Below are 26,215 nucleotides of genomic sequence, written 5' to 3'. Positions count from 1 at the left end.
TTGTTGGTCCTGCACCTGCACACTAGCCAGATTCATCAGACGGTTTCACTTCGTAGAAACCGTCTGACCTGGCAGTGTTAGAATTTGTTCGCTCGATGGTAGGCAGGTACTTTTTATCATTTAACCAATCGCTGCTATTTGGTCGTGACGTATGCAATGCGCCACTAACAGGGCGGTCTAGTATATTAAGCTTTTCTCAAATTAATTGTATTTATTTATATATATGAAAAGGGACAATGCACATTAATCAACATCAGAGCAATGTAAATGTGCCCCAGTTCGCTGATAAGAGCTAATTTGCATCGGTAGTCCCTTTGCCAGATGTCAAAAAGGCATCCTAAAAGAAAATACACTTAAAACTTACCCATCAAAAATTACACAAATGTACAATAAGATTGCAAAAATACAATAAAAGTTTTAGTGTTCACACATTTGCGTTTCTAAAAGCCTCTTTTTAAAAGCAGAGAATGAGGGAGATGTTCTGATGGCTTCAGGCACAGAGTTCCACTGATGGCGAAAGAGAAAACACACTGACCAAATCCAGTTTTTCTATGAGGAATAATGCAGTCTTCCCTCACTGCTCCTCTGGTCATTCTATAAAGGATAGACAATTTCTGCAATTTCTGAACCATCTGCGGCCTAAAATATTCCCCCAATCATCACACAAGCCCCCACCAATAGCTCATGGGGGACCAGGTTGCTATCTCTGATTGCGCTCGTTTTTGTTCTGTTTTCAGGTTGGGCCGTTCACTCCCGAAGTGAAGTCATTCTGCGTTTTGGAATATGTTCGCACACACTCACCCAACACTGTGCAGTCTTACATATGTGTGCAAGCATTTTCCAAGACGCAAAATGACTTCTCTTTGGAAGTGAACCTCAACCTGGCTCAACCTGAAAACAGAACAAAAATAAAACATTCAATATAAAATCTTGACTTGTTTCTATACATTCTGCAAAAAAATATTGGTTATTTCAACTGCCAAATCAATTGCCAAATTATTAGCCTGCGAAATGATGTCAAACTCCTTGCATATTAAGGGAAACACAAAATGGTCCTGTTTAGGAGTTTTCAATAAAAAGGTGAGAGTGACTTACTTACTTTCTTAAAAACTGTTGGCTCATGTTAGCTACCTTACTTGTGACTGTAATTTTGTAATCTTGTTTAACATCAGCTAATCTGTTGTAGTTCCAACTAAACCAGTTCTTTCTGGTCAGACTGTGTTAAAAGAAAACTCAGATTGAAGTCTAACTGGATTTAAACAGGACATTTTCAGGAGCCTGTGATCAATAAAAGCGTTCATGGTCCTGTTTAAGAGTTTGATTTCCTCAAGAAACATTGATAACATCAGCTGCAAAATATCAGTAGGGTATTAACTAGGGATGGGCATTTGATGAAATTTTCTTAATCGATCGTCGAGAGAATTAACGATCGATTATCGATTAATCATTAACGTTTTTATATTAAAAGGATCATCATTATTATTACTATCTGCACTACTAATCTGCATAAATAAATTCAACTTTACGACAAATAAACCGAAACGACTCTAGAGCCACATCAGCCCGTTTGACATTATAATGTGTTTAATTCAGTTTTGTTCAACTCTCACAGAAACAAAACTTAAAACCGCATCGCTAATTTGCATAAACTAAGCGAAGATAAAACTACAGCTCTTGTGTCGCTGATGTGGTTCAACTTCTGTCGGATTAACTCAGTGGAATACAGGTTAGTGTGACCAGATTTGTGTTTGTCAAAACCAGGACACCGTACGGGGGGAGGGAGGTGGAGACTCGTCATCGACATTGCGCGACTCTCACCTGGTAAAACTTTTTCCCACTGGACACCGAAACATATGTGCTGCTTTATACACTGTGCACATGGACTCACACTTGTCCCGAATGCAACTGAAAGTGTGGAATTTCTTGTACAAGTCATCGTTAAATACGCATATGCACTTCGGTACGTTGCAGGTGGACTGACTGTTTGTGTTTGCTCGCTCCTTCTGAGTGCAGAGAGACACATGTACGGACCCCCGTTTGGTCACGCTACACACAGCAACCTGCATTCGGTTTGTCGATTAAAATTTACGTAATCGATGAAATTCGTTAATGATCAATTATCGATTAATCGACTAATCATGCCCATCCCTAGTATTGACTGCTAACACAAAAATACATTTAGATCGCCATGTCACCTGTTAGAGTCCCCCCTCCTGTTACTCCCTGCTCCCACTCCCCCTTCAGAGCGCTATCACAACACAAAACTGAGTGTGGGTGAAGTCTAACTAATAACAAAGGTTTAGACAGAGCAGAGCCTACAGTTAGCATCACACCGCAGGGAATGTTGATGAATCAGCTGCATATTATCAGCACAGCCCAGTACATGTCTCCTTGTGTGATCTGAACACTGGGCTGGTTTGTGGTTTGTGGTTTGTGGTTTGTGGTTTGTGTGTGTCTGTAGGTGTGTGCAGTGTCAGGGGTCCCTCACCAGGCTGCACTGGCTCCAGGGGCCCCAGTCGTTGAGCACACAGTCTTCGGGGCAGGGCAGCCGGCTCTCTCTGGCCCCCAGCGGCATCTCCTCCGGGTCGCACAGGTAGTCGTCCACTGCCTCCGAGGGCCCGTCGATGGTGTTCAGCATGCACCTGAAGATGACGAGAAGGTCCGAAATGGTCAGAGATGGTAAAACAAAATAAAATAAAATAAAAAATAGACTGCAAGAACATATAAACTCCCAGATGTGAATGTTAAAAAGTAATCATAATGCAAATCTAATCATATCCAACAACTCAAAGCCTTTAAGAGGCGGGGCCTAAAGGACTAAAGGGGTGGGTCTTAGAGGACTAAAGGGGAAAATGAGAGGGAGGAAGAGCAGAGGAGTCAGGAGAACTTAAAGGGAGATTTAGGGTGCGAGCTTGTAAGACTAAAAGGAAGAGTGATGAGAGAGGAGGGGCGGGGTGTGGAGGACTAAAGAGGAGAGTGAAAGGGTGGGGTCTAGAGGACCAAAAGGGAGAGTGAAGAAGGTCTGGAGGACTAAAGATGATAATGAGAAGGGTCTGGAGGACTAAAAGGGAGTGAAGAAGGTCTGGGGGACTAAAGGGGAGAGTGAGAAGGGTCTGGAAGATTAAAGGGGAGAGTGATGAGGGTCTGGAGGACTAAAGGGGAGAGTGAGGAGGGTCTGGAAGATTAAAGGGGAGAGTTATAAGGGTCTGGAGGACTAAAGGGGACAGTGAGGGTCTGGAAGATTAAAGGGGAGAGTTATAAGGGTCTGGAGGACTAAAGGGGACAGTGATGAGGGTCTGGAGGACTAAAGGGGAGAGTGAGGAGGGTCTGGAAGATTAAAGGGGCGAGTGATGAGGGTCTGGAAGATTAAAGGGGAGAGTGAGAAGGGTCTGGAGGACTAAAGGGGAGAGTCAGGAGAATATGGGGGACTAAAGGGGAAAGTGAGAAGGGTCTGGAGGACTAAATGGGAGAGTGAGGAGGGTCTGGGGGACTAAAGGGAAGAGTGAAGAAGGTCTGGAGGTCTAAAGGGGAGAATGAGGAGAGTCTGGAGGATTAAACGGGAGTGTGAGGAGGGTTTGAAGGACTAAAGGTAAAAGTGAGAAGAGTCTGGGGGACTAAAGGGGAGTGTGAGAAGGGTTTGGAGGACGTAAGGGGAGATTGACAAGACTCTGGAGGTCTAAAGGGGCTAGTGAGAAGGTTCTGGAGGACTAAAGGGGAATGTGAGGAGGGTCTGGAGGACGTAAGGGGAGATTGACAAGAGTCTGGAGGTCTAAAGGGGCTAGTGAGAAGGGTCTGGAGGACTAAAGGGGAATGTGAGGAGGGTCTGGAGGTCTAAAGGCCAGAGTGAGAAGGGTCTGAAGGACTACAGGGTGAGTGAAAATGGTCTGGAGGAGTAAAGGGGAGAGTGAGAAGGGTCGGGATGACTAAAGGGGAGAGTGAGGAGGATCTGAAGGACTAAAGGGGAGAGTAAGGAGGGTTTGGAGGACTAGGGGGGAGCATAAAATCAAAGTGTTCCTTCAGTAAATGCGATAGTGTCTGATATGTGTTGTCCTTGCTGTAGCATGTCTATAAACCCACATCAGACCATCTGATCATAAAAAGCTCTGGTGGACTTACCGGACTTTCCTGGTCTGGACCCCCTCTCCACAGTTCTCCTTCAGGTCCACGTTGCTGACCTTCCACACGCTCCAGGGCTCAGCCACCCACACGTACTGCCCACAGTCACTCTGGCACGGCACCATCTCGTACACCTGAAGAGAAGACCACCAGAGACCAGGGTCAGAACAGAACCTGTAACCCACAACTATCAGGACTTCATCATCTGTGCCGTTCTTACCTGAGCCTGGGTCACATGATGTATCCAGGAAGCAGTAAGGGAGGAAGAAAGGAAAAAGATATAAAAAGGTGAGACAATGCAGATAGAAAAGCATTTGAAAATAAAATAAAATTCAGTTCAGTTCAGTTCAAAAGTCAAGACTCCATTTGCAGAATACTTAATTTGAATAGAAGATAGAGCAAAGTGTGGAATAAGATCCAAAACAAAGCTCTTTTTTGAAGGGAGTTAACACCATAGTTGCACATCGCTGACCTGCTAGATTGTCAAAACAAGAAGTGAGCATGGTTGTAAGTTGGATCCATGGACTGCTGTGAGCCTTGAACATGATTCTGGTGTTTTTATTTTGCAATTTTGTCCCTAAATCGTGATATGAACCACAATAAAAGTACGATCAGGTGCCTTCTTTCCCGATGGTCGGCTCCAGATAATGTTAATAATGGGTTTGATTGACAGCACTGACACACACATTGACAGAAAAAATGATACACGGATTTTGGAGTTGTGTTTTGTTTCATTCACACGTTCACCCAAACCCTGCAGATTTAGGCTGAGTTCTTCTCTCAAACAGAAAACACCCAGTTCCACCTTGTGATGTCATGTGGTAATACAGGAACTGCTTCAACGCTCCACTCATTTGAATAATTTCAGCTCTGGAATTTCCACACTCGACTAAACACAATGTAAACGGTTGCTGTTAACTTAAAAATGACCACTTCATGACATCACTAGGCTGAACAGAGCATTTTGAGCTCTAATAATAAAGGATTAATCAAACCTGTGTGAATGAAACAAAACAAAACACATTCCAGGTCTGTTTCTGATGAGATAAAAACATTGTAACCTTTAAGTTCCCACATTAAGAGTTTAATATGACAGTGTGTGCAGAGTAGAAGTTTTATTATGATACAGATTTGACAGTTTTTAATATAGAGCTGTCGACATAGTTGCATGAAAAAGGGCACCAAAACCACTTAACATCAGTAAAAACAGAAAAGTGGAGATAATTAGATGACATTAAAGAACGAAACAAGTGCAGTTGTCATGGATACTGAATGGAGTCCTTATGATTTTCCACTACATTAACCTTTTTTATGAATAAATATATGTTTTTTTTATGTTAAGATGGAGATATTAAAGGGCACGTGTTACGCCATTTTTTGATCTGTGTTAGAATGAATTTCCTCCTCACAAACAGACCTGGAGTTATGTTTTGTTTCGTTCACATACAACAGTTCTTCTCTCAGACTGAAAACACTCTGTTCCTCCTCGTGATGTCATGTGGTGATACAGGAAGTGCTCTACTGTGTTTTTAAACTCCATACACCTTCACTAGAATTACTGGATAGTTTCAGACCTGGAATTTCCAATCTCTACTGAATTAAATATAAAGAGTAGCTGTTAACTTGAAAACTACCACTAGATGACATCACAGGGTGGAACAGAGCATTTTGAGCTGTATAACAACATTCTAACTTGGTTAAAAGGTTACAAGAGTCAATTTTGTGTAATATAGGACCTTTAATAGAAGAAAAATATACACATGTAACTAAGTCTGTGCAATTAATTAAATTTTGATCTCAATTTCGATTTGTGTGTCAAATGATCTCCAAACATATAATCGAGAGTTTATTTGGGGATATTTTTTATATATAAATAAGTATTTTTATTTTTATTTTTAAATATAGAGATTGTAGAACAGCTGGATATATATTTATTTTGGATATATTTATGTTTTTCTATGGCGTATTCAAAGTATCAAAGTATATTTTATTCATTTTATGTTTTATACATCGCAAAACTGTTGTAAGGTTCATATATGTAACCAATATTTATTTTCAATTTGAAAGCTTTGCGTAAATTATTATTATTATTATTATTATTATTATTATTATTATTATTAAATGCTGAATAAATGCATCATATAACTAAAAAATTATCATTTGAATAATCGTGATTTCACTATTGACCAAAATAATCGTAATAATTTTTTCCATAACCGAGCAGCTCTACATGTAACACAGGAAGTGTAGTTTGCTAATTAAAATGCCGGTAACACTTTATAATAACTACACCTTATTTAGCCTTAATAAAGCATGAACAAAGACTTAATTAATAATGATTCACGCTTAGTAACTACTTAATTACTACCTGAATTAGCACTTAACTTGCACTTAATTCGCCTGTGCTGTAAATAGTTACTCATAAGTATTTCTTACTTAATTACTCATGAACTAACCATTTGTGTGTGCATTTGTAAATGTATATTTACTAGTAATGCATTATTGTTTCTCTGGAATTTGACCAACCTTAACAAATGCTTAATAAAGCATAATTAGTCTTCACTTTAGAAAAGCTCTCAGAAAGACTTAACTAACAGATAACAGCTGCCTGAATGATCATTGCATTACATTATAAGTAAATCATTCTCTCATAGCTTATTAATCATTAATAAATGCTCAAATGTGTACTTAATACATATGACTTATACATTTGTAAACATGAAAATGGTTAGTTCATGAGTAATTAAGAAGTATTGAGTAACTATTTACAGCACAGGCGAATTAAGTTCAAGTTAAGTGCCAATTCAGGTACTAATTAAGTCGTTACTAAGTGTGAATCATTATTAATTAAGTCTTTGTTCATGCTTTATTAAGGCTAAATAAGGTGTAGTTATTATGAAGTGTTACCAAAATGCCTGCCTTTTACCTTTTCTTAATGGGATTGGCAGGGCTGAAAATAACAAAGTGAGGTGTATAGAGTTTACAAACACAGTGGAGCACTTCCTGTATTACCACATGACATCACAAGGTGGGACAGCATGTTTTCCATTTGAGAGAAGAACATAAATATACAGGATTTGTGTGTTAAACATGTGTGAATGAAACAGAACACAGCTCCAGCTCTGTATAAAACATTTAACATAGATCATAAAATAGTTTAATATGGACCTGTTAAATGTTACAGTATTTCAGTGTCCCTTGTAAAAAAAAAAAAAAAAAAAAAAAAAAAAAAGTACATGGAGAAGCTGCATAAACTTTGTGAACCAAGCTGCTATTTTTTTTTACAGTGATTAAGGTGCTTGGCCTTTAAAGACTCGACTTTAGTTCAAGAGGTACTCAGCAAAAACTCAGCTGATAAAATGCCACGGACTAAAATTAAACTTTTACTTTCACACAAAAAATATTTCTTGAAAGTTAGAAAAATATATTTGAGTCTGAACATTCATCTAGATGCTTTAGATGAGGAATTGAACTAGTGGGCAAATGATTTTACCGACTAACTGCATTTAAAGGTCTTATATTAGGCAAAATGTACTCTTGTGAGCTTTAAACTATGTTAGAATGTTGTTCTTCACCAAAAACAGACCTGGAGTTGTGTTTTGTTTCATTCATACATGTTTGAGTAATCCTTTATTATGAGTCTGTCTACAGCTCCAAGCTCAAAATGCTCTGTTCCACCTTGTGATGTCATGAAGTGGTAGTTTTCAAGTTAAGACCTACTTTCAGTTTAGCAGAGATTGGCAATTCCAGGTCTGAAATTATAGACGGTATATATAAATGGACATATCTAACCAGCTAGGCACCATATTGTGAATAGAAATGAGCATGGAAGTGCTTTTGGCTCTCTGGGTCCTAATTCACTTTATATAGAAGAAAAGGTCTCTCACAACATTGTGGCCTTAAAATGTCCTTACTAACCCTCTCCTGGTGCTTTTATTTCTCTGTTTTGTCTCTTCTTATGATGGAACTCAGCTCCAAATTAGCCTCTACATAGACCAGCCTCTGTGAGCTTCATTTGGCTGAAGCTGCATGTTATGGGTGATGTCACACTCCCTTTATCCACATTTCTTTAGTTGGCTGAAAGGCTCAGACTAGTGATCTGTACTACCGGGAAAATGCCAGATGGGCTGGTCCACTTCAGACCACATCTGGGCCCTTCCAGTCCTCAATTTGTTGGGAAAAAGTCCAGCAGGGCTGTTTTTGGTCCCAGTCTGACCCTGATGGCTGATATCATCCAAATGATTTTAGTGAAGTTGCACAGAGTTTAAAAACACAGTGGAGCACAAGGCGGAACAGAGTGTTTTAAGTTTGGGAGAAGAATTCCATCTGAATATTGTGTGTGTTAAACACCCAAACAAAACAAAACACAACTCCAGGTCTGTTTGTGATGAGGAAACAACATAAAATAGATCAGAAAATAGGGTAATATGGACCTTTTAAAGCTGCACTGTGCAACTTTTCTTGCTAGCAGCTTGTCTCCATGGAGATGTTGTTGCTTTGTCTGGAATGTCCCAGTATGTCATTAAACGTATCCATCTTGCATTTACTCAATAACATAGGTTTTATTGAGTTAGAAACTTGGCTCTGTGGCGTTACCCTCTGTGTCCGTAGAGATGAATACTATAATGTCATACTGTGGAACATTCCAGGGAACATCTCCATGCAGAGAGGCGTCTGAGTGGTCCCGTACCTGGTTGATGTGGTCCAGTTTGGGGCAGGGTCTTCCTCCATTGTAAGGTTTTTCTCGGAGCCACTTGGAGCGAACTTTGACCCCGCTGCCGCACGACTTACTGCAGCGAGACCAGTTTGACCACTCGCTCAGTTTACAGTCCGAGGGGCACGGGATGATGCACGCCTCCTCGATGTACCCTGGAACACACAAGAACACACACTGAGTTAAAGGTGCATTGTGTAACTTTTCTGATGGAGGGTCCATTAAATGCTTTTCTCCACAGAGATGTTATTGTTTGTCTGGAATGTTTCACAGTATGAAGTTAAACCTTTCTGTCTTTACAGAGACCAAACCAGACCAGGGTCAGATCTGTGGAGAGGCGACCCCGCTCACAGTTAGAATGTTGTTTTTTTGAGCAATAAAACCACTGTAATTGAATAAGTTTATATTAGAGCTGTTTATCATATTGTGGAACATTCCAGGCAGAGCAATGACATAGAAGATATAACAGGGGTGAGCAATTCTTTTTCCATGACATAACATATTTATTTTGTAATTCCAGATTATTTCAAAGAACCAAAGGGCTGTATGTGGCCCTGGAGCTGCACAGATCTGAAATATAAGCCGGTAATAGAATAAGTAGGATATGTGGAATAATAAAAATAAGTAAGTAAGTAATAATAAGTAGGTGACAGAGTTGTGTTTTCCTTTATTATTAGTCCATCTACATCCCCAAAGCTCAAAATTCTGTTCCACCTTGTGATATCATGAAGCGGTATTTTTGAAGTTAACTGCTCCTTTTATGGGGTTCCTGCTCTTATTTACTGACAAAATTTCTAAATTTTTCCATGACTTTTTTATAACCTAAAGTGAATTTTCCATGACTTTACAGCACCTACATGTGTAGAACTGATCAGACTTTTAGGGCTAAATATGAAATGTTAACCTGTTCCACTCACCTTATAGTTTGGGATTATAGTTTTTTAACATTCAAAATCCTGTCAGTGTATTTATTGTCGTCTCTTTTAAACTAAAGACGCAGATGTTCAGAAATAATCCGAATAGTCTCATGAGAACTTAATAGAACGCTATAGTTGGTGAAAGAGATACTAAAATTCCATGAGTTTTTCAAAACTTTCATTGAATTTACAAAATTCATGACTTTTCCAAGCCTGGAAAATGACATTTTCATATTTCCAGGACTTTTCCAGGATTTCCAGGATTTCAGTAGCGATTGGTAATTCTAAGCATGAAATAATCCAGATGATTCTAATAAAGGCTGCGTAGGCTGACTTCTCTCAATCTAAAAACCCTCCTTGTGATGTCATACTGTAATACAGGAAGTGCTCCACTGTGTTTTAAAGTCCACACAACCTTCACTAGAATCATTTGGATAATTCCAACCCTGGAAATGCAAATCTCTACTGAACTAAAGGTAAAAGGAGCTGCTAACTAGAAAACTCATGACATCACAAGTTCATTTTGTGTAATATATGACCTTTAATAACACATCCATCGTTCAAAGATACACTAAAATAATTTTCTCAGTTTAGTTTAGCTTATTTGTTTATTTATCAGAAACACATAATGCACATAAAAATATTGAACTACATAAGTCATATGCTTGTACTAGGTTATAGCAAGATTGCTATAGGCAAGTTTCATTGTTGACAAAAGTGCGTGTTGCATGCTGGGAATTATTTTGGTCGGCGGCAATAAACACTAATTCAACATGATGGACGGAGCGAGAAAGCACGTAAAGGGTATTGATCCCGGTTATTTATCCACTCTAACAGGCAGAGGACCCAAGACCATTTGACCAGAAATTGGTCATAAGCATCGATGGACGCCAAATCACCCTTTTCAACCCCGACAAAAGGTGGAACAAACCAAATTTCTGGTCAGAATCGCCAACTACCTGGACAAATATTCACTTTGGCGAAATCCACAATGACTTGGTGGAAACTCCTGGGCCATTCACAGCAGAAAAGATGAAAACCTCCAAGAGTCTCGATGTGTTGTTGAACTTGTTGGAGTCCACGGTTTGTTAGGATCTTCTACGTTTGCTCTGAGGATGTTTGAAAGTCATTTAATTCACCGTTAGTGGTTCTTTTCACTCAGAATACGAAAAAGACATTTTCCTTCTTCCGTGCTTCTATTTGTGCATCCGATAATGCAGCAGGAATTTACCATCATCGAGGATAAATACGCGAGGTTACACACTGTGTTTGACGCTATCGTGTTTCTTGCCTCCAACCAAAATATTTCCCAGCATGCAACACGGGCTTTTAATAACAATGACGTCAGCTGAAACACACCTATAAGTCCCGGGACAGGTTGATGTCATAAATGGCAAACATGCCAATAAAATAAACTACAATGTATATTGACGCAATAATTCATCCAGTCAATCAATAAATAAAACTAGTCCCTTTCAGTCTCCGTCAACACATCCAAACCCTTTTACATATTTACACTTCATATTACTGCATTGATACAGGGCAGATTTTATTATCTTATGCAAGCAGGTTCCTCTCACCGCAGACCTGACCTGTAACTATCCCATCATCTGCTTGTCCACCGAGATAGAAAGTTTAACACAGTGGAACATTCCGGGCAGAGCCTCATCATCTCCACAGGGACAAGCAGATTATACAGGATTATCACTATTATGTTTTTTCTTGTTCTTTGTTCAGTTGCACTTTGAGTTTTTGCAGAATTCCCGTGAGCCCGGTTACTTGTCGGGTGCAGTAATGCCGAGCCTGAGGACACAGCATTAGTGCGACCGACAGGGCATCTGACTTTATGGATTTACTGTCAACAGGCACTCTGCTACTCCCACTGTTTCTGTAAGAGTCTGGAGCTAATGCTGTTGCCTGGAAAACACACACTTTCCTATAAATGTTTCTATTGTAAGAAAAAGGAGTTTTGTTGTACTTTTATTTTACATCCAGGCACCACAAGACAGAGCTAGTGCTTAGACCTGTCCTTAAAAGTGCACTGTGTAACTTTGTTGGTAGAAGATCTGCCACCTGCTTGACTCTGTATAGATTGAATTGTCTTTTTTTCTTGGAATGTCCTATAGCAGGCGTTGCCAACATTTTTCCTCGAGTGAGCTACGTTACAAAATGAAAATTTGCAAGGAAATTGTTTGGAAATAAAGTATACATAAGAGCTATGGCAAGATTTAAATGGGGTACAGTTAGAAAAAACATAAAACATTATTTATTTATGAATGATAGATTTAAATTAATAATAATATGCATTTAATTCATCAAATTTGACTTGTTCTGCACAATAAGTGTAGTTCTGAAATCCCTTGGCGAGATAGTTGGAAGAGGGCGGAGAGCTACTAGTAGCTACTGTCTCCATAGAGATGAGCAGGACATGTTACAGGTCAGATCTGCAGAGAAGGAGACACCCTTACAGTAAAGTAGAAATTTAAAGCTTTAAATGTACCTTGATTGCACTAAAGTTGACAAAAATGACTAGAAACAGTAACTTGTGCAATTCAAACGCCATATTTAGTAGTGAAAAAAGTGTGTAGTTCCTCTTTAAGAATAAATCAGCATGACAAGCTACAGGTTGGAGATCCCCTGTCCTACAGTATGGCATTTAATTCAACTGTCTCCATAGAGATGAGCAGGCTACATCACCAGGCCAAGTTACAGGTCAGATCTGTGGAGAAGGAGACCCCCTTACAGTAAGAGTGCATGTTTTAGGGGTAGTTTTGACAAATAAAACCACCTGTAAATGAATTAAAAAAAAAAAAAAAAAAAAGTTTTTGTTTAATGCCATGTTTAATGTTCCTGAATGTGGAACATTTCAGGCAAAGCAGTGACATCACCGTGAGACAAGCAGATGGCAGATCCTCCACAAGAAAACTTACACAGTAAAGAAGACATATTGTGCTTGTCTAGTTCTAATCTATGACACCCATGGATCATTATGTTGTAATTTGGACATTTTAAATCAGAATATTCATCTAAAACAACTTAATAAATAGAAACAAGCCTGCTGACTGGCACCTGGCTGTAATCAGCGCAGTCCTGTGTGATGTCACATAGTACTTGAAAGTAAAGTGGCCACTGGAAGAAGCACACTCTCTTCAAACTTCAAACATTAAAGCTTCAAATGTACCTTGATTGCACTAAAGTTGACAAAAATGACTAGAAACAGTAACTTGTGCAATTCAAACGCCATATTTAGTAGCGAAAAAAAAGTGGATTTACTGTTTAGTTCCTCTTTAAGAATAAATCAGCATGACAACTGTGACCTGTAAAAGCTCCATTTGATATGATTTGACGTCAACCTCGTATCTGGGGACACAGACAGGTCATATTTATGGAATTTATAATACAGATCTTGTATATTGTTCATTTAAAGGCTCTATATTACACAACATTTTGAACTTTAAACCATTTTATATTGCAGGTATGCAAAAACATATCTGGAGTTGTATTTTGTTTTATTTTGTTTTAACAGGTTTGAGTAATCCTGTTTTAGTCTCTCTACATCCACAAAGCTCAAAATGCTCTGTTCCACCTTCTGATGTCATGAAAAGATAGTTTTAAAGTTAACAGCTCCTTTTACCTTTAGTTCAGTAGAGATTGACAATTCCAGAGCTGAAATTATCCAAATGATTCTAGTGAAGGTGTATGGAGTAAAAAAAAAACAAAACAAAAAACAGCGGAGCGTGTCCTGTATAGGCTCCACTCACACTTATGTGTATAACTACTGCAATGATGTAACTGATGTGCTGCTTATACAGTTATTGATGTACTGTGATATTTTATTATTGTACTATTAGAACTCACTATACAATGACCCAGAAAACAGGGACTAGATTACAGCTGAGGGATGCAGAGATAGTTTCAGTTCATGTACAAGGTATTCGTCTAATCAATTAACTAAATAGGACAAGAACTACTGATATGGATGATGTCATGACTTGGTAGCTAGATAACACCCTGGATGGAGTCTGATTGGACTGTGCAACGTGCCAAGAAGCCTGGCTGACCTGTGCACCAACAAAGAGGCACTAAGTCTAAACCATGGTCGCCTCCCACTATAGTTTGCATAGAAAAATCATTGTAAAGGTGTAAATATTCAGTCTCTGCATGGAAATGTCAGCACAGACTCCTTGTACAAGTATGACTTTTCTAATATTGGAATAAGTAAATTATCTGGACTTTATTTCTGTTTCAAGTGTAATTTTGTCTAAGCAGAAACTAACGAACACGCGAGGAAGAGGTTGTTCTCCTCAGCACTTACTCATGCAAAATCTGGGAAAACTGAGAAAATGGCCCAGTTTTCTTCATCTAGATGTCATTGTATTCTTTCTTTTTTCCTTTTATAAATTGCCTACTCATTTGTGTATTATAATTTGTCAGTCACTGTAGCATCGTTCCGTTATGTTCAGCAGATCAACAGTTCCAACCGGTCGCCTGTAAGTGACATGAAGACACGATTAGACTCCTGATCTCTCATGGAAAAGCTTTGGCGGGTTGTGAAGACGCTGCTGCTGGATCCATGGTTTTATCACATGCCTAGTATCCGTAACTACACCAGAAGTCATCACCTGCATGTTCCCAAACGTCTTCCGGTAAACGTAAAAGAGCCTATTACCACATGACATCACAAGGGGGAACAGAGTGTTGCCTGTTTGAGAAAAGAACTCAGCCTAAATCTGCAGCGTTTGTGTGTTAAGCATGTGTGAATGAAACAAAACACAACTCCAGGTCTGTTTGTGATGCGGAAACAGCATTAAAACTGACAGTAGATCAGAAAACAGCCTCATATATGAGCCCTTTACGATGCAAACAAGACTATAGTTACAAGTACAAAACATCAATTTGGGACTAGTGTAATTAAAGAGGTCACTTAAGCCCACAGCCTTTATGTGCAAATGAGATCCTGCGCTAATCACCTCCCAGTCCCCTCCCGTCCTTTAGAGGCAGCGGTGCGCACGGTGACGGATGGGGACAGGCTTTTACAATGACAAAACAAGAGCTGGCCCCGCATCAGGGAAATGACTGCTGTATTTACGGCAATGTCCGGTTTTCTTGGCACCGGTTGGAGACGTGCAAGCCAAAAACGCAAGCGCTTTTGTGGATGAGAACAAACTGAACTAAAATAGAAGAAGGATGGACGGGTTCAGGAGTTTAAAGGGGACATATTATGCAAAGTAGACAGTTTTTCGAACTCTTAACCATGGTGTCCTGTCATCAGAACATGCCTGGAGTTGTATTTTGGTTCATTCGCACTCGTGTCATTAAAGTATGATGTGAAATTGATGGGGTTTTTTTTTATAACGTTCCCTCATCAAAAACATGCCTGAAGAGGTTTTAGATGCCATCTGTGCATGTTTGAGTCATTTAGTGATCTCTCCCACGCCCTATTCAAACCCTCCTTAAAGTTAGCTGTAAAATTCTGTCCAAAGCTTCGCCCACAAGCCTGCGTCACCCACTCACACGATAATTCTCCGTAAACATACAAAAACGTGATACAAAACTGTACACAACAACTTGAAAACCTGATGAGATGTGCAGTAGTTTCATTAGCAGGATTGTGTTGCGATAGTGCTCTGAAGGGGGAGTGACTTAGTGCAGAGAGCAAAGGGAGGGGAGGCTCAGAGCATCAAAAAATAAAATGAAACTCGTAAAACAGTTGACACATTTTCCGCGAATATAGCATTTTCAAAACAATAAAAGGTAACATGGTGATCTGAATACCGTAGTTTTTTGGATTATTATTATTAAGGCGCACTGGATTATAAGGTGCAGTATCAATAATGTTGAATTTTCTCATCTATTTTCATACATAAGGTGCACCAGATTGTAAGGCGCATTAAGCGAAACAAACGGACGACACTTGAGACTGATCCCTTATCCCAGGCGTCCATGATCCATTGGTAGATCGTGGAGTAACTCGCCCGGTGTTGCCTCCCTGTCTTGGTGAATTTGGATTATGAATGTAAATATGGGTGGATCATTTAAGTTTTTATTTCCTCCAAGGACGACTCAAATATACACTGAGTAATAATGTGTTTAATGCAGCTTTGAGGCATTTGTTAAAGTTTTACAGAAACAAAACTTAAAACCACATGGCTCATTTGCATAAACTATTAGCACTGAAAAAACTGCTCGCTCCTTGTGCGCTGATGCAGTTCAGCTTCTGTCGGACTAAAGGACACGACTCAGTGGAATATGAGTGTTCTTTCTGTGACAGAGGATGTGCTACTGATGGTGAGTCTGTTCTGTGCTTCTATCGCGTTGGAGATGATTCATGTGAAACTTTTCACAGATTATACTTCATGAGGCTCCTGGCTACGGTAGTCGTAATGCTCCAACAATCCATCAAGTGGTGCGGCTTTGTAATTTACCAAAGTCATATTAAAACATTTTGACAGATTTTTGAGCGCCGTGTAACCACAAAAATTGGTTTGAGGTCAGTAAACACAACCAGAATTAATACATAAGGTGCACCGGTTTATAAGGCGCACTGTCGATTTTTTTTTTTTTTAAGTTAAGGATTTTAAGTGTGCCTTATAGTCTGAAAAATACGGTTATGTGTAATCAGAAATCACACTTTTGTCATTTTCCCCAATTTATTAGAGTTGTGAAAAGAACTCATTGAACTCATCTTGGTGAATAATTAGGATATTCTGAATGTGTAACGTAAGTAAGAAATAACTTTGAAGCACTGCAAACTGTTTAAATTTAACTACTTCTGTTTTTTAGCGTTTTTAAAGGTGCATTGTGTCTGTCAAATGCTTTTTACCATGGAGATGTTATTGCTTTGTCTGGAATGTTTCACAGTATGGGATTAAACCTTTCTATCTTCATGGAGACCAAACCAAACCACGTTACAGGTCAGATCTGTGGAGACACAACCCTGCTCACAGTCAGAATATTTGTTTTTCTAGTTTTTTTTGTTTTTTTTTTTGGAGCTATAACACTGCTTGTGATTTAATACACAGAAGAGCTGTTAAATGTTATACTGTGGAACATTCCAGGCAACGCAATGACATATCCATAGAAAGAAGCAGGTGATGGACCCCCAACCAAAAAGTTACATAGTGCACTTTTAAGACGATAAAATTCAGTGCCTGTAATACTAAATACTAAATGAGTGAAGAACTTTTGTGAACTACACTTAACATCCCTCCAGTGAAATCGAGCTACACTCTAAGCTGTTTTGATGCAGTTTTTGAAGAGAAGTTTTTAATATGTTTTCTAAATTTCTTAAAAATGTCCCAGCGGCTTCCAGAGAATATTAGGCTGGTGAGAGTAAGCTGAGACTGCCACCGCTCAGAGGATTGGTTCAAAAAGGAGATCACATAAATCTTCTTATTTCAGTCCTGAAGTTTACAGGGAACTTGTTAAGAGTTGTTTACCCTCTCGAAGTTGTATTTGGAGTGATTCGTACATCTTTGAGCAATGTTTAAGGGTCTTTTATTACACAAAATGCACATCAGTATCCTGGTTAGTAGTCATATCCCGGTGATGCGCTTGTTGTAGTCTGGGAGTTGTAGTTTTGATTGTAGTTCCCGCTGCTGGTTAGGAGGATCTGGATCCAGCTCCTTCTTCCTCCTTGGTCCTCATAGTTGAACTTATGACGTAGCTCTCAATGGTCAGCGATATGGACAAGGAAGGAGGTATTTTTGTCCATGTTCAGATGGAGTCCGAGCTTCTCTTCGAACTTGCTGCAGACATGTTTGTTTATCTTTTGGACGCATGCACATTCAGCTTTATGTTGCCGTATTCAAGGGTACTGTGTATACATGCCACAGTATCCTGGTTACTATTGGAATGTCCCACCTACAATATCCCGATTTCTCATAAATGGGATACTGCTTATTTGGGATATTGAAACTGGGAGACTGTGTATACATGCACCATGATGAAACCGGGATATTAAAAAAAACAACAATCATAAACAGGATTCTGATCTGTATGTAAACACACTCTTTTTGGCTACGTTCAGACTGCAGCCTGAAGTGATCCAAATCCGATTTTTTGGCCCCTATGTGACCTGTATCCGATCTTTTAATGACAGAATGATGACTGAACTACACAGATCTGATTTTTTCAAATGTGACCCAATATGTGCTCCTAAAACCGATACATATCTGATCTTTTGACATGTGACTTCAGTCTGAACGGCCAAAGTGCATTCATCTGACCTACACGTTATCAACAAGACACAAACGTCACTATTCTGCGCTGAAGTAGGCAAAAATTGTTAATGAACTCCGTATCACTGAAGTGAAGCACATCACCACTCACCACTCTTGGCTTCGTCTCCACATCCACACGTTCCTTTCAACAGACGTTGCTGCCGCTGTCCCACAAAACACCACGGCCAAAAACCTCGTCCTTCTCCTTCTCAATCTCCTCCTTAAAACAAGTAAGTTGTTCATGTTCTGGCTCCGGTACGAGAGGAACTTTAAAATCTCCAGGTGCTCAATGCTCGTGTTCATGTTTGGACAACTTCTGTAAACACAGAGACGCTCGCTGTGGTTGACATCGTCGCGTCTCCAGTGCACATGTGGGACACTTTTGGGCCGTTTACTGTTCACACAGGGGATCACATACAAATGGCATTTAATTGGAAATATGAACGACCTCGCAAAAACATTGGATTCCACCAAAAAAAAATGCGTTAAGCCCTGCAGTCTGAACGTAGATTGACTGTTGTGAGCTTTAAGTCATGTTAGAATGTTGTTACCTCATCACAAATAGACCTGTTGTGTTTTGTTTCATTCACATGAGTAACACATTATTATTAGTCTGTCTACATCTCTAAAGTTCAAAATGCTGTTTCACCTTGTGATGTCATGAAGTGGTGGTTTTCAAGTTAACAGCTTCTTTTATCTTTAGTTTAGTAGAGATTGGCAAGTCCAGGGCTGAAATCATCCAAATGATTCTAGTGTAGGTGTGTGGAATTTGGATAATTAGAGCCTTGGAATTGCCAATCTTTACTGAACAAAAGGTAAAAAAAAAACAACAACTTGAAAACTACATCCTGTATTACCACATGACATCAAAAGGTAGAACAGAGCAGAAAATGAGAAATAAATATGCATATACGTGCAAGTAAATATGCAGGTTTTGTGTGTTAAATGTGTAAATGAAACAAAACAACTCCAGGTCTGTTTGTGATGAAGAAAAAACACTATAGATCATATAAAATAGTGTCAAATGTAGGGATGGGCATTCGATTAAGTTTTCTTAATCAATCGTCGGAAGAATTAACGATCGATTATCGATTAATCATTAACATTTTTATATTAAAATGATCATCATTATTATTACTATCTGCACTACTAATCTGCATAAATAAATTCAACTTTACGACATATAAACCGTAACCACTCTAGAGCCACATCAGTTCATTTTACATTATAATGTGTTTAATGCAGATTTTGCTCAAGTCTTACAGAAACTAAACTTAGCATAAACTAAGCGAAGATAAAACTACAGCTCTTGTGTCACTGATGCGGTTCAACTTCTGTGGATTAAAAGACATGACTCAGTGAATACAGGTTAGTGTGACCAGATTTGTGTTTGTCCAAACCAGGACACCGTACGGGGGGTTCGAGGTGGGGCCTCGTCATCGACATTGCGCGACTCTCACCTGGCAAATCTTTTTCCCACTGGACACCGAAACATATGTGCTGCTTTATACACTGTGCACATGGCCTCACACTTGTCTCGACCGGAACTAAAAGCTTGGAATTTCTTGTACAAGTCATCATTAAATACACATTTGTGCTTCGGTACGTTGCAGACTGACTGACTGTCTGTGTCTCGCTCCTTCTGAGTGCAGAGAGACACATGTACGGACCCCTGTTTGGTCACGCTACACACAGCAACCTACATTTGTTTTGTCGATTAAAATGAATCGATGAAATTCTTAATGATCAATTATTGATTAATCAACTAATCATGCCCATCCGTAGTCAAATGGGCCCTTTAATCACTTATTTTCGAGACATAATACTGCAGACCCATACCCATTTTCACTGCCACCATAACTTTAAAACTGCTGCTTCATGACATCACAACGTGGAACAGAATATTTTGAGCTTTCGAGATGTAGACTAATAATAAAGAATTACTCAAACATGTGTGAATGAAACAAAACACAACTCCAGGTCTGTTTTTGAGGAGGTAACAACATTCTAACATGGCCAAAAACTCACAAGAGTCAGTTATGTGTAATATAGGACCTTTAAAGTGGCTTTTGGTTGCCTTGAGATTATAAGTATTTCACATTTTCTAGCTTAAACTTATTTACTGTCAGTTACGCTTTGGGAGTGTAGCAGCAAAATCATATCTGCGTCTGAAAAATATACTTTTATACTAAATTATATAAACTTCACCTCTGTTTCCAGTGTGTCATTTAGGCGCTGGAGCTGCTACAGGAATGAAGTATGGCAAAATAAAAAGAAATGAAGCTCTTTTTGCCCACCTCTTCTGCACAGGATAAATATAGACCCACTGGTATTCTGCAAAATGGACTTTTCAGAGGTTTTAACCGCGATATATATTGTTTCCCCTTCTCATTGACCCTCTGAAGTTGTATCTGGAGTGATTAGTGCATGTTTGAGCAATCTTTAATCACTTATCTCTTGTTTTCACCTCCAGGTACACGCCTACTGTGCCATACTTATTTCCTTCTCTAATCCTATTTTCTTAATCGGTGATATACTGTAATTTCCAGACTCTTGAGCTCACCTGAATATACACGGTATCAACTAAATTAAACTAAACTTAGGCCGCATGTGTCTATAAGCCGCAGGTGTCCACGTCTTCAAGAACAATTTCGGGCCGTTTGCTTTTATCGCTTCTGAAAGCTTTTGTCATCTTTTTGTATTCAGTCAGTTCGTCACGGTGCCGTCGCCAAAGTCTCACCATCGACACATTGATGCCGAGCTCACGTGCAGCAACTCGAGTTCCTTTAACTTAAAAGCTGCGTCATGTGCAGGAGTGTGTGAGCATGAAGCGCAAAATAACTGTTGAAAACACAAACAAACTGGCATCTTTCTCGGTGCATCACCCACGTCTCTACTGCGCATGTCTCCTGCAGAAAGAGCCACTGTCCTGTCTGTATCATGCCAGTGTCTCTTAGGAATTCAGCAGATTTCAGACTTTCCCGGGAGCGAGGGTAGTTGTATCAATCAGGTATGCAGGGTTCCCACTCTTTTTCACTGATAAAATTTCAAACCGTTTCCATCATTTTTCATGACTTTACAGCACCTACATGTGTAGAACTGATCAAACTTTTAGGGCTAAATATGATGTGAACTCTTTCCACTCACCTTATGGTTTGGGATTATAGTTTTTGAACATTCAAAATCCTGTCATCTTTTTAAAACAAAAGGCGCAGACGTTCGGAAATAATCATAATAGCCTAATGAGAACCTTGTAGTTGTGTGAAAGAGATACTATAATTCCTTGACTTTTCCAAAACCTTCATTGAATTTACAAATTTCCATGACTTTTCCAGGATTTCCATGACCGTAGGAACCCTATGATTTCTTCTCGTCAATTACGCACTCACCTGCATTTCACTCATACGGGCCATTAAGACATATCCCAGTGACTAATGTTCATTTAGCATCATAACTTATTTTATCACATGATGATAAACGACCATATTTTCTGGGCTATTAGATGCGCTCTTAAGCCTCTAACCGCATCAAAAAACGACTGCGCGCCACACAATCCAGAGCGCTATATATATACAAATCCACTCGGGTGTCCCAGCACGACTTCAGTAAACTACAAAGCCGCAGCGCACGCAAACACACATGGAGCAGACAGCGACCACAGACACACTCATCACTCCACACCGACGAGGAACGGAACGGAGGAACGAACCGAAAAAGCAAGTCCAATGTGCCACTTCTAGACACAACTGAACAACTGAGTCACTGCGAACACGCCGACGATCCAGCGGTCCCAGACAGCACCCTCCCTACACGCCACAACTGAACAAAGCCCAGAGTCACCGTGAACACGGGGTCAGATTTATCATCAGAAGAGCCTCTAGTCAGAAAATCCATGTTCAGGTCATGTTAAAAATTGTTACAAATGAAAATGTATTTCAAGTTTTAAATATTTTAAAAAGTAAATATTAAAAGTAATAAATATATTAAACCCTTAAAATACAGCAAAACTGTTTGAGGAAATAATGATTTGGGTGGAAATGGCGTCTTAAGTGGAACAGGGTTAATAATTGTCTGATTTTCAGGCAACAACTTGCAAAATGTTCAGTAATTCGAGCTCTACAACCTTCATTTCAATTTTATTTAAAATCTTTTTCTTTTAATATAGCATTGGTGGGTTTGTAAACCAACAAATTAAGTAATTCTGGCCTTAGCTAATGCTGATGCATGATTATGCATTTTCCTGTCAATATCTCTAAAAATGTTGATGTTGCAGCCATTTTTAATTGGTAAACATCCAAAAGTTTACTAATTCTTCCCTGATATCCAGGGATTATTCCCTGTTGCTTTCATCAAATATACATTCAATTGTTCAAGAGAAATGTTGCTGACAAACCAATAGAAGAGGGAATGATTTTCTGACTAGTGGACCTTCTCACTACAGGGCTTTCTGACTAGTGGGCCTTCTGACTAGTGGGCTTTCTGACTAGTGGGCTTTCTGACTAGTGGGCCTTCTGATGATAAGGGTGTAACCATGAACGCGACAAACAAAGTCCCACTGACCCATCCAACTGTTGTGTTTCGTTTAAAGTCCAGTGCGGTTTATTTGTGAAAAAAGTTCCAAAATAGATCATTTAATGACAGTGTGTCTATACTCCAGAGCGCCTAATAGTGTGGAAAATACAATAATTTATTCCTGACAACAGCGCTCACTTGTGCTGCAACTTCATGTTAACCACACAAACAGCGGCGCTTTTTGCACTCGGGCTCCACACATCCGCTGTGTTGCCAAACTATACACTGTTTATATGAATGGACAATGTGCCAAAGAAATAATCCGTCCATATATTACCCGCATCACTGTATAAACTGCAGGGTTCAAAGTGTGAGAAAAAAGTAACGGTTTATAATCTGGAAATTATGGTATGTAGGATTTGGCAGCTTCACTTCGTCAGTTTGGTCCAAATATTTTTTTAAAATCTACTAATCGTTACTGTGATGATGTTTACGGCCATGTCAGCTCCTACTGGGCACCACAGTTATCTAATGGAGCATATAGTGGACATGTTTATTTGTTTACTTCCTTTATTAAGTTGTTTTAGATGAAAATTGTGATTAAAATGTCCAGATTATACCAGAATGATCCACAGGTGTCGAAGATTATAACTATGCAGGAAAAACAAGCACACTCAGTTCATCTTTAAAGGGGAAGGGGACGCTTGTATCCGGGCAGGTTCTCTGTTCGGCCCATAAATATATACAGTTTGTGTCCGGTATGAATCCTAACGCCCTGACCTTTACGGCGACCTCACATCCTCGCCCGTATAAGGAGACAGCCCGAGGAGAGGGGGCGGGGCTTGTGTCAGAGGTGAGAGAGACCACACACGACCGTCTGACCTGCAGCAGTGTCCTGACCCACATCTGAGCCACTCCCGGACATGTGATGGAGTTATATATGTGGGATATATGTGCAGTACTGAAAGACATACCCCCCGGACATGACTGAAGATAAAGACGAGAGACGTTTGTCCACAGGGGGCGCTGTCTCACACTCTTGAGTACAACCTATACTGTGTAACAGTGTTTTGTTTCCATGATCCGTGGATCATTCGTTCATTCGTTTTTCAATATGAAACCAAAAATAAGAAAACGAAAAAAACAATTTTCTTCATTATTTGTCTCCAAAACCAAAATGAAAAAACGGATAATGATTCTTTTTTTCCAGTTTTCGATTTTGTGTTTAAATGAAGAATGGAAAAAAAAAAACGGATAACATCCGTTTCCCGTTTACGTGACTTCCCTGACTGTGATGCTGGACTGAACCAGGACTGATCCAGGTCAGACCAGACCAGAACCAGACTGCGACTAAGACAGGGACCAGACCAGAACCAGACAGAGACTAAGACAGGGACCAGACCAAGACCAGACCGGGACCAGACCGAGACCAGGCCGAGACTGAGACCAGATCGGGACCAGACCGAGACCAGACCGAGACCAGACCGAGACTGAGACCAGACGGGGACCAGACTGGGACCAGACTGGGACCAGACCAGGACCAGACCAGGACTGAGACCGAGACTGAGACCAGACCGGGACCAGACCGAGACCAGACCGAGACTGAGACCAGACGGGGACCAGACCGGGACCAGAGCAGGACTGAGTCCGGGACCAGACTGGGACCAGACCGGACCAGACCGAGACTGAGATCAGAACTGAAACCAGGACCAGACCGAGACCAGACCGAGACCAGATCAGGACCAGACCAGGACCAGACCAGGACCAGACCCGGACCAGACTGGGACTGAGACAGGGACCAGACCAGGACCAGACCGGAGGCTCAGAGCCCACGGCAGGGCCAGAACTCGATGCTGAGGCTCGGACCCTGCGGAGGCTCGAAGTCAAAGCTCAGAGTCCGCCCTGGTCCGGCTCTGGTCCTGGACCTGGATCAGTCCTGGTTCAGTCCGTATGCAGTGCAAAAGTCCAGCATCACAGTCACGGAAGTCACGTAAATGGGAAACAATCATTATCCATTTATTCCATTCTTCATTTAAACACAAAATCGAAAACTGAAAAAACAAATCGTTATGTTTTTTCTTTTTGGTTTTGGAGACAAATAATGAAGAAAACAGTTGTTATTTTGTTTTCTTATTTTTGGTTTTATATTGAAAAATGAATGAATGAAAGATACACAGATTTTCCATGTATATGTATGTTAAAGAGCCCTTATTACGTTATTTTTTCCAATCCATTCCAATCCACTTTATTTATAGAGCACATTTTATAAACATGACAAAATTCATACAGCTAAAAAAGAATAATAATATTGAAATGAATAAAGAAAAGAAAAGAAAAGACACAGTGGGCTAAAAAACTCATATGGTGTTAAAAGCCGGAAAGTAAAAGTGGGTCTTAAAACGAGACTTAAAAGAGTCGGAGCTGGCCCTCGGACCTCAGAGCGCTCACGGGAATGCAAATTTGCAGGAGGACCGAGACGTACTGTGGCTCCAGTCTATTCAAAGCTTTAAAAACAAATAATAAAATCTTAAAATGAATTCTAGATCGAATAGGAAGCCAGTGCAAAGACGCAAGGATTGGTGTGATATGTTCTCATTTTTTGGTTCCTGTTAAAAGTCTGTGACCGTGGAGTTCTGGACTAACTGCAGACGGGAAAATGCATTTTGAGAGACGCCCTTGTAAAGTGTGTTCCAGTCGTCCAGACGTGACGAAGTAAAAGTGTGTGTGACCTGTTCAAAAACACAAAAAGATTAATAAAAAAAAGGTTTGACTTTGAACAAAAGCCGCAATTGATAAAAACTCGATTATAGGACATCGTTTATCTACTTATCAAATTAAAAATCACTGTCTAGGGCAGGGGTCTCCAACCTGTGGCTCGGGAGCTACAAGTAGCTCTCCACCCCCTTCCAAGTAGCTCATCAAGGGATTTCTGAATTATACGTATTGTGCTGAATAAGTCAAATCTGATGAATTAAATGCCTTTTACCATTGTACATGTATCATTTTGCTTAAGTTTGTGCACTAATAAATGGATAATAGTTTCTGTTTTACAGGCATCTAACTGTACGTCATTTAAAGCTTGCCGTGGCTTAGTTTCTTGTGTAGCTCTCTGAAAGTTTCATTTTGTAAAAGTAGCTCCCCAGAGAAAAAAGGCTGGAGACCCCTGGTGTAGGGTGACGCCAAGGCTGGTGACTGGGGGACAGACATGATCTTTTAAGGAGCCCAAGTCGCTGAGGGAGCAACCAGATCCAAACAATATGACCTCAATCTTTCCTTCATTCAGTAAAAAAAAAAAAAGAACCAACCAAGCCTTGATGTCATTTAGGCTGCGTTCAGACTGCAGCCTGAAGTGACCCAAATCAGATTTTTTGGCCCCTGTGCTCCTGTATCTGATCTTTTAATGACAGTCTGAATGACACAGATCCAACTTTTTCAAATGTGACCCAGGACACATGGATATGTGCTCCTAAAACCCATACATATCTGATCTTATGATATGTGACGTCAGTCTGAACGGACAGGTCACATTCATCCCACCTACACATCACAAATGTACACTTTGTGCACTAATAAATGGATACTAGTTTATGTTTCATAGGCGTCTAAATGTTTGTATGTTTAAATGTAAATTAAATAAGGTTATTTAATGCTCACCATGGCACTTCAATACAATCCAGTTCTTGTGACCACTAAATAGAGCTCGAATGATATATCGATTGACCGATATTAGAGCC

The 26,215-nt window shown here is 39.9% G+C and overlaps 1 protein-coding gene across 1 annotated transcript in view; it reads right to left on the bottom strand.

Moving 5' to 3' along the window:
* Positions 1-26,215, bottom strand: part of LOC110156660 (thrombospondin type-1 domain-containing protein 7A-like) — a 594,009-nt gene that overhangs the window by 118,866 nt on the left and 448,928 nt on the right. The window contains exons 19-22 of the mRNA XM_055163373.1: positions 8,807-8,985; positions 4,337-4,342; positions 4,117-4,250; positions 2,489-2,642 (exon numbers count right to left, since the gene is read on the bottom strand). Of these exons, the coding sequence (XP_055019348.1) occupies positions 2,489-2,642; positions 4,117-4,250; positions 4,337-4,342; positions 8,807-8,985 (473 nt within the window). The remainder of the gene's footprint in view (positions 1-2,488; positions 2,643-4,116; positions 4,251-4,336; positions 4,343-8,806; positions 8,986-26,215) is intronic.

The sequence above is a fragment of the Boleophthalmus pectinirostris genome, unplaced genomic scaffold, assembly GCF_026225935.1.
Source record: "Boleophthalmus pectinirostris isolate CB_2022bp ecotype Guang Dong unplaced genomic scaffold, ASM2622593v1 HiC_scaffold_6, whole genome shotgun sequence".
Classification (NCBI taxonomy): Eukaryota; Metazoa; Chordata; class Actinopteri; order Gobiiformes; family Gobiidae; genus Boleophthalmus; species Boleophthalmus pectinirostris.
Note: the sequence above shows the minus strand (reverse complement) of the source record. Positions and strands in the feature narration are given on the sequence as shown.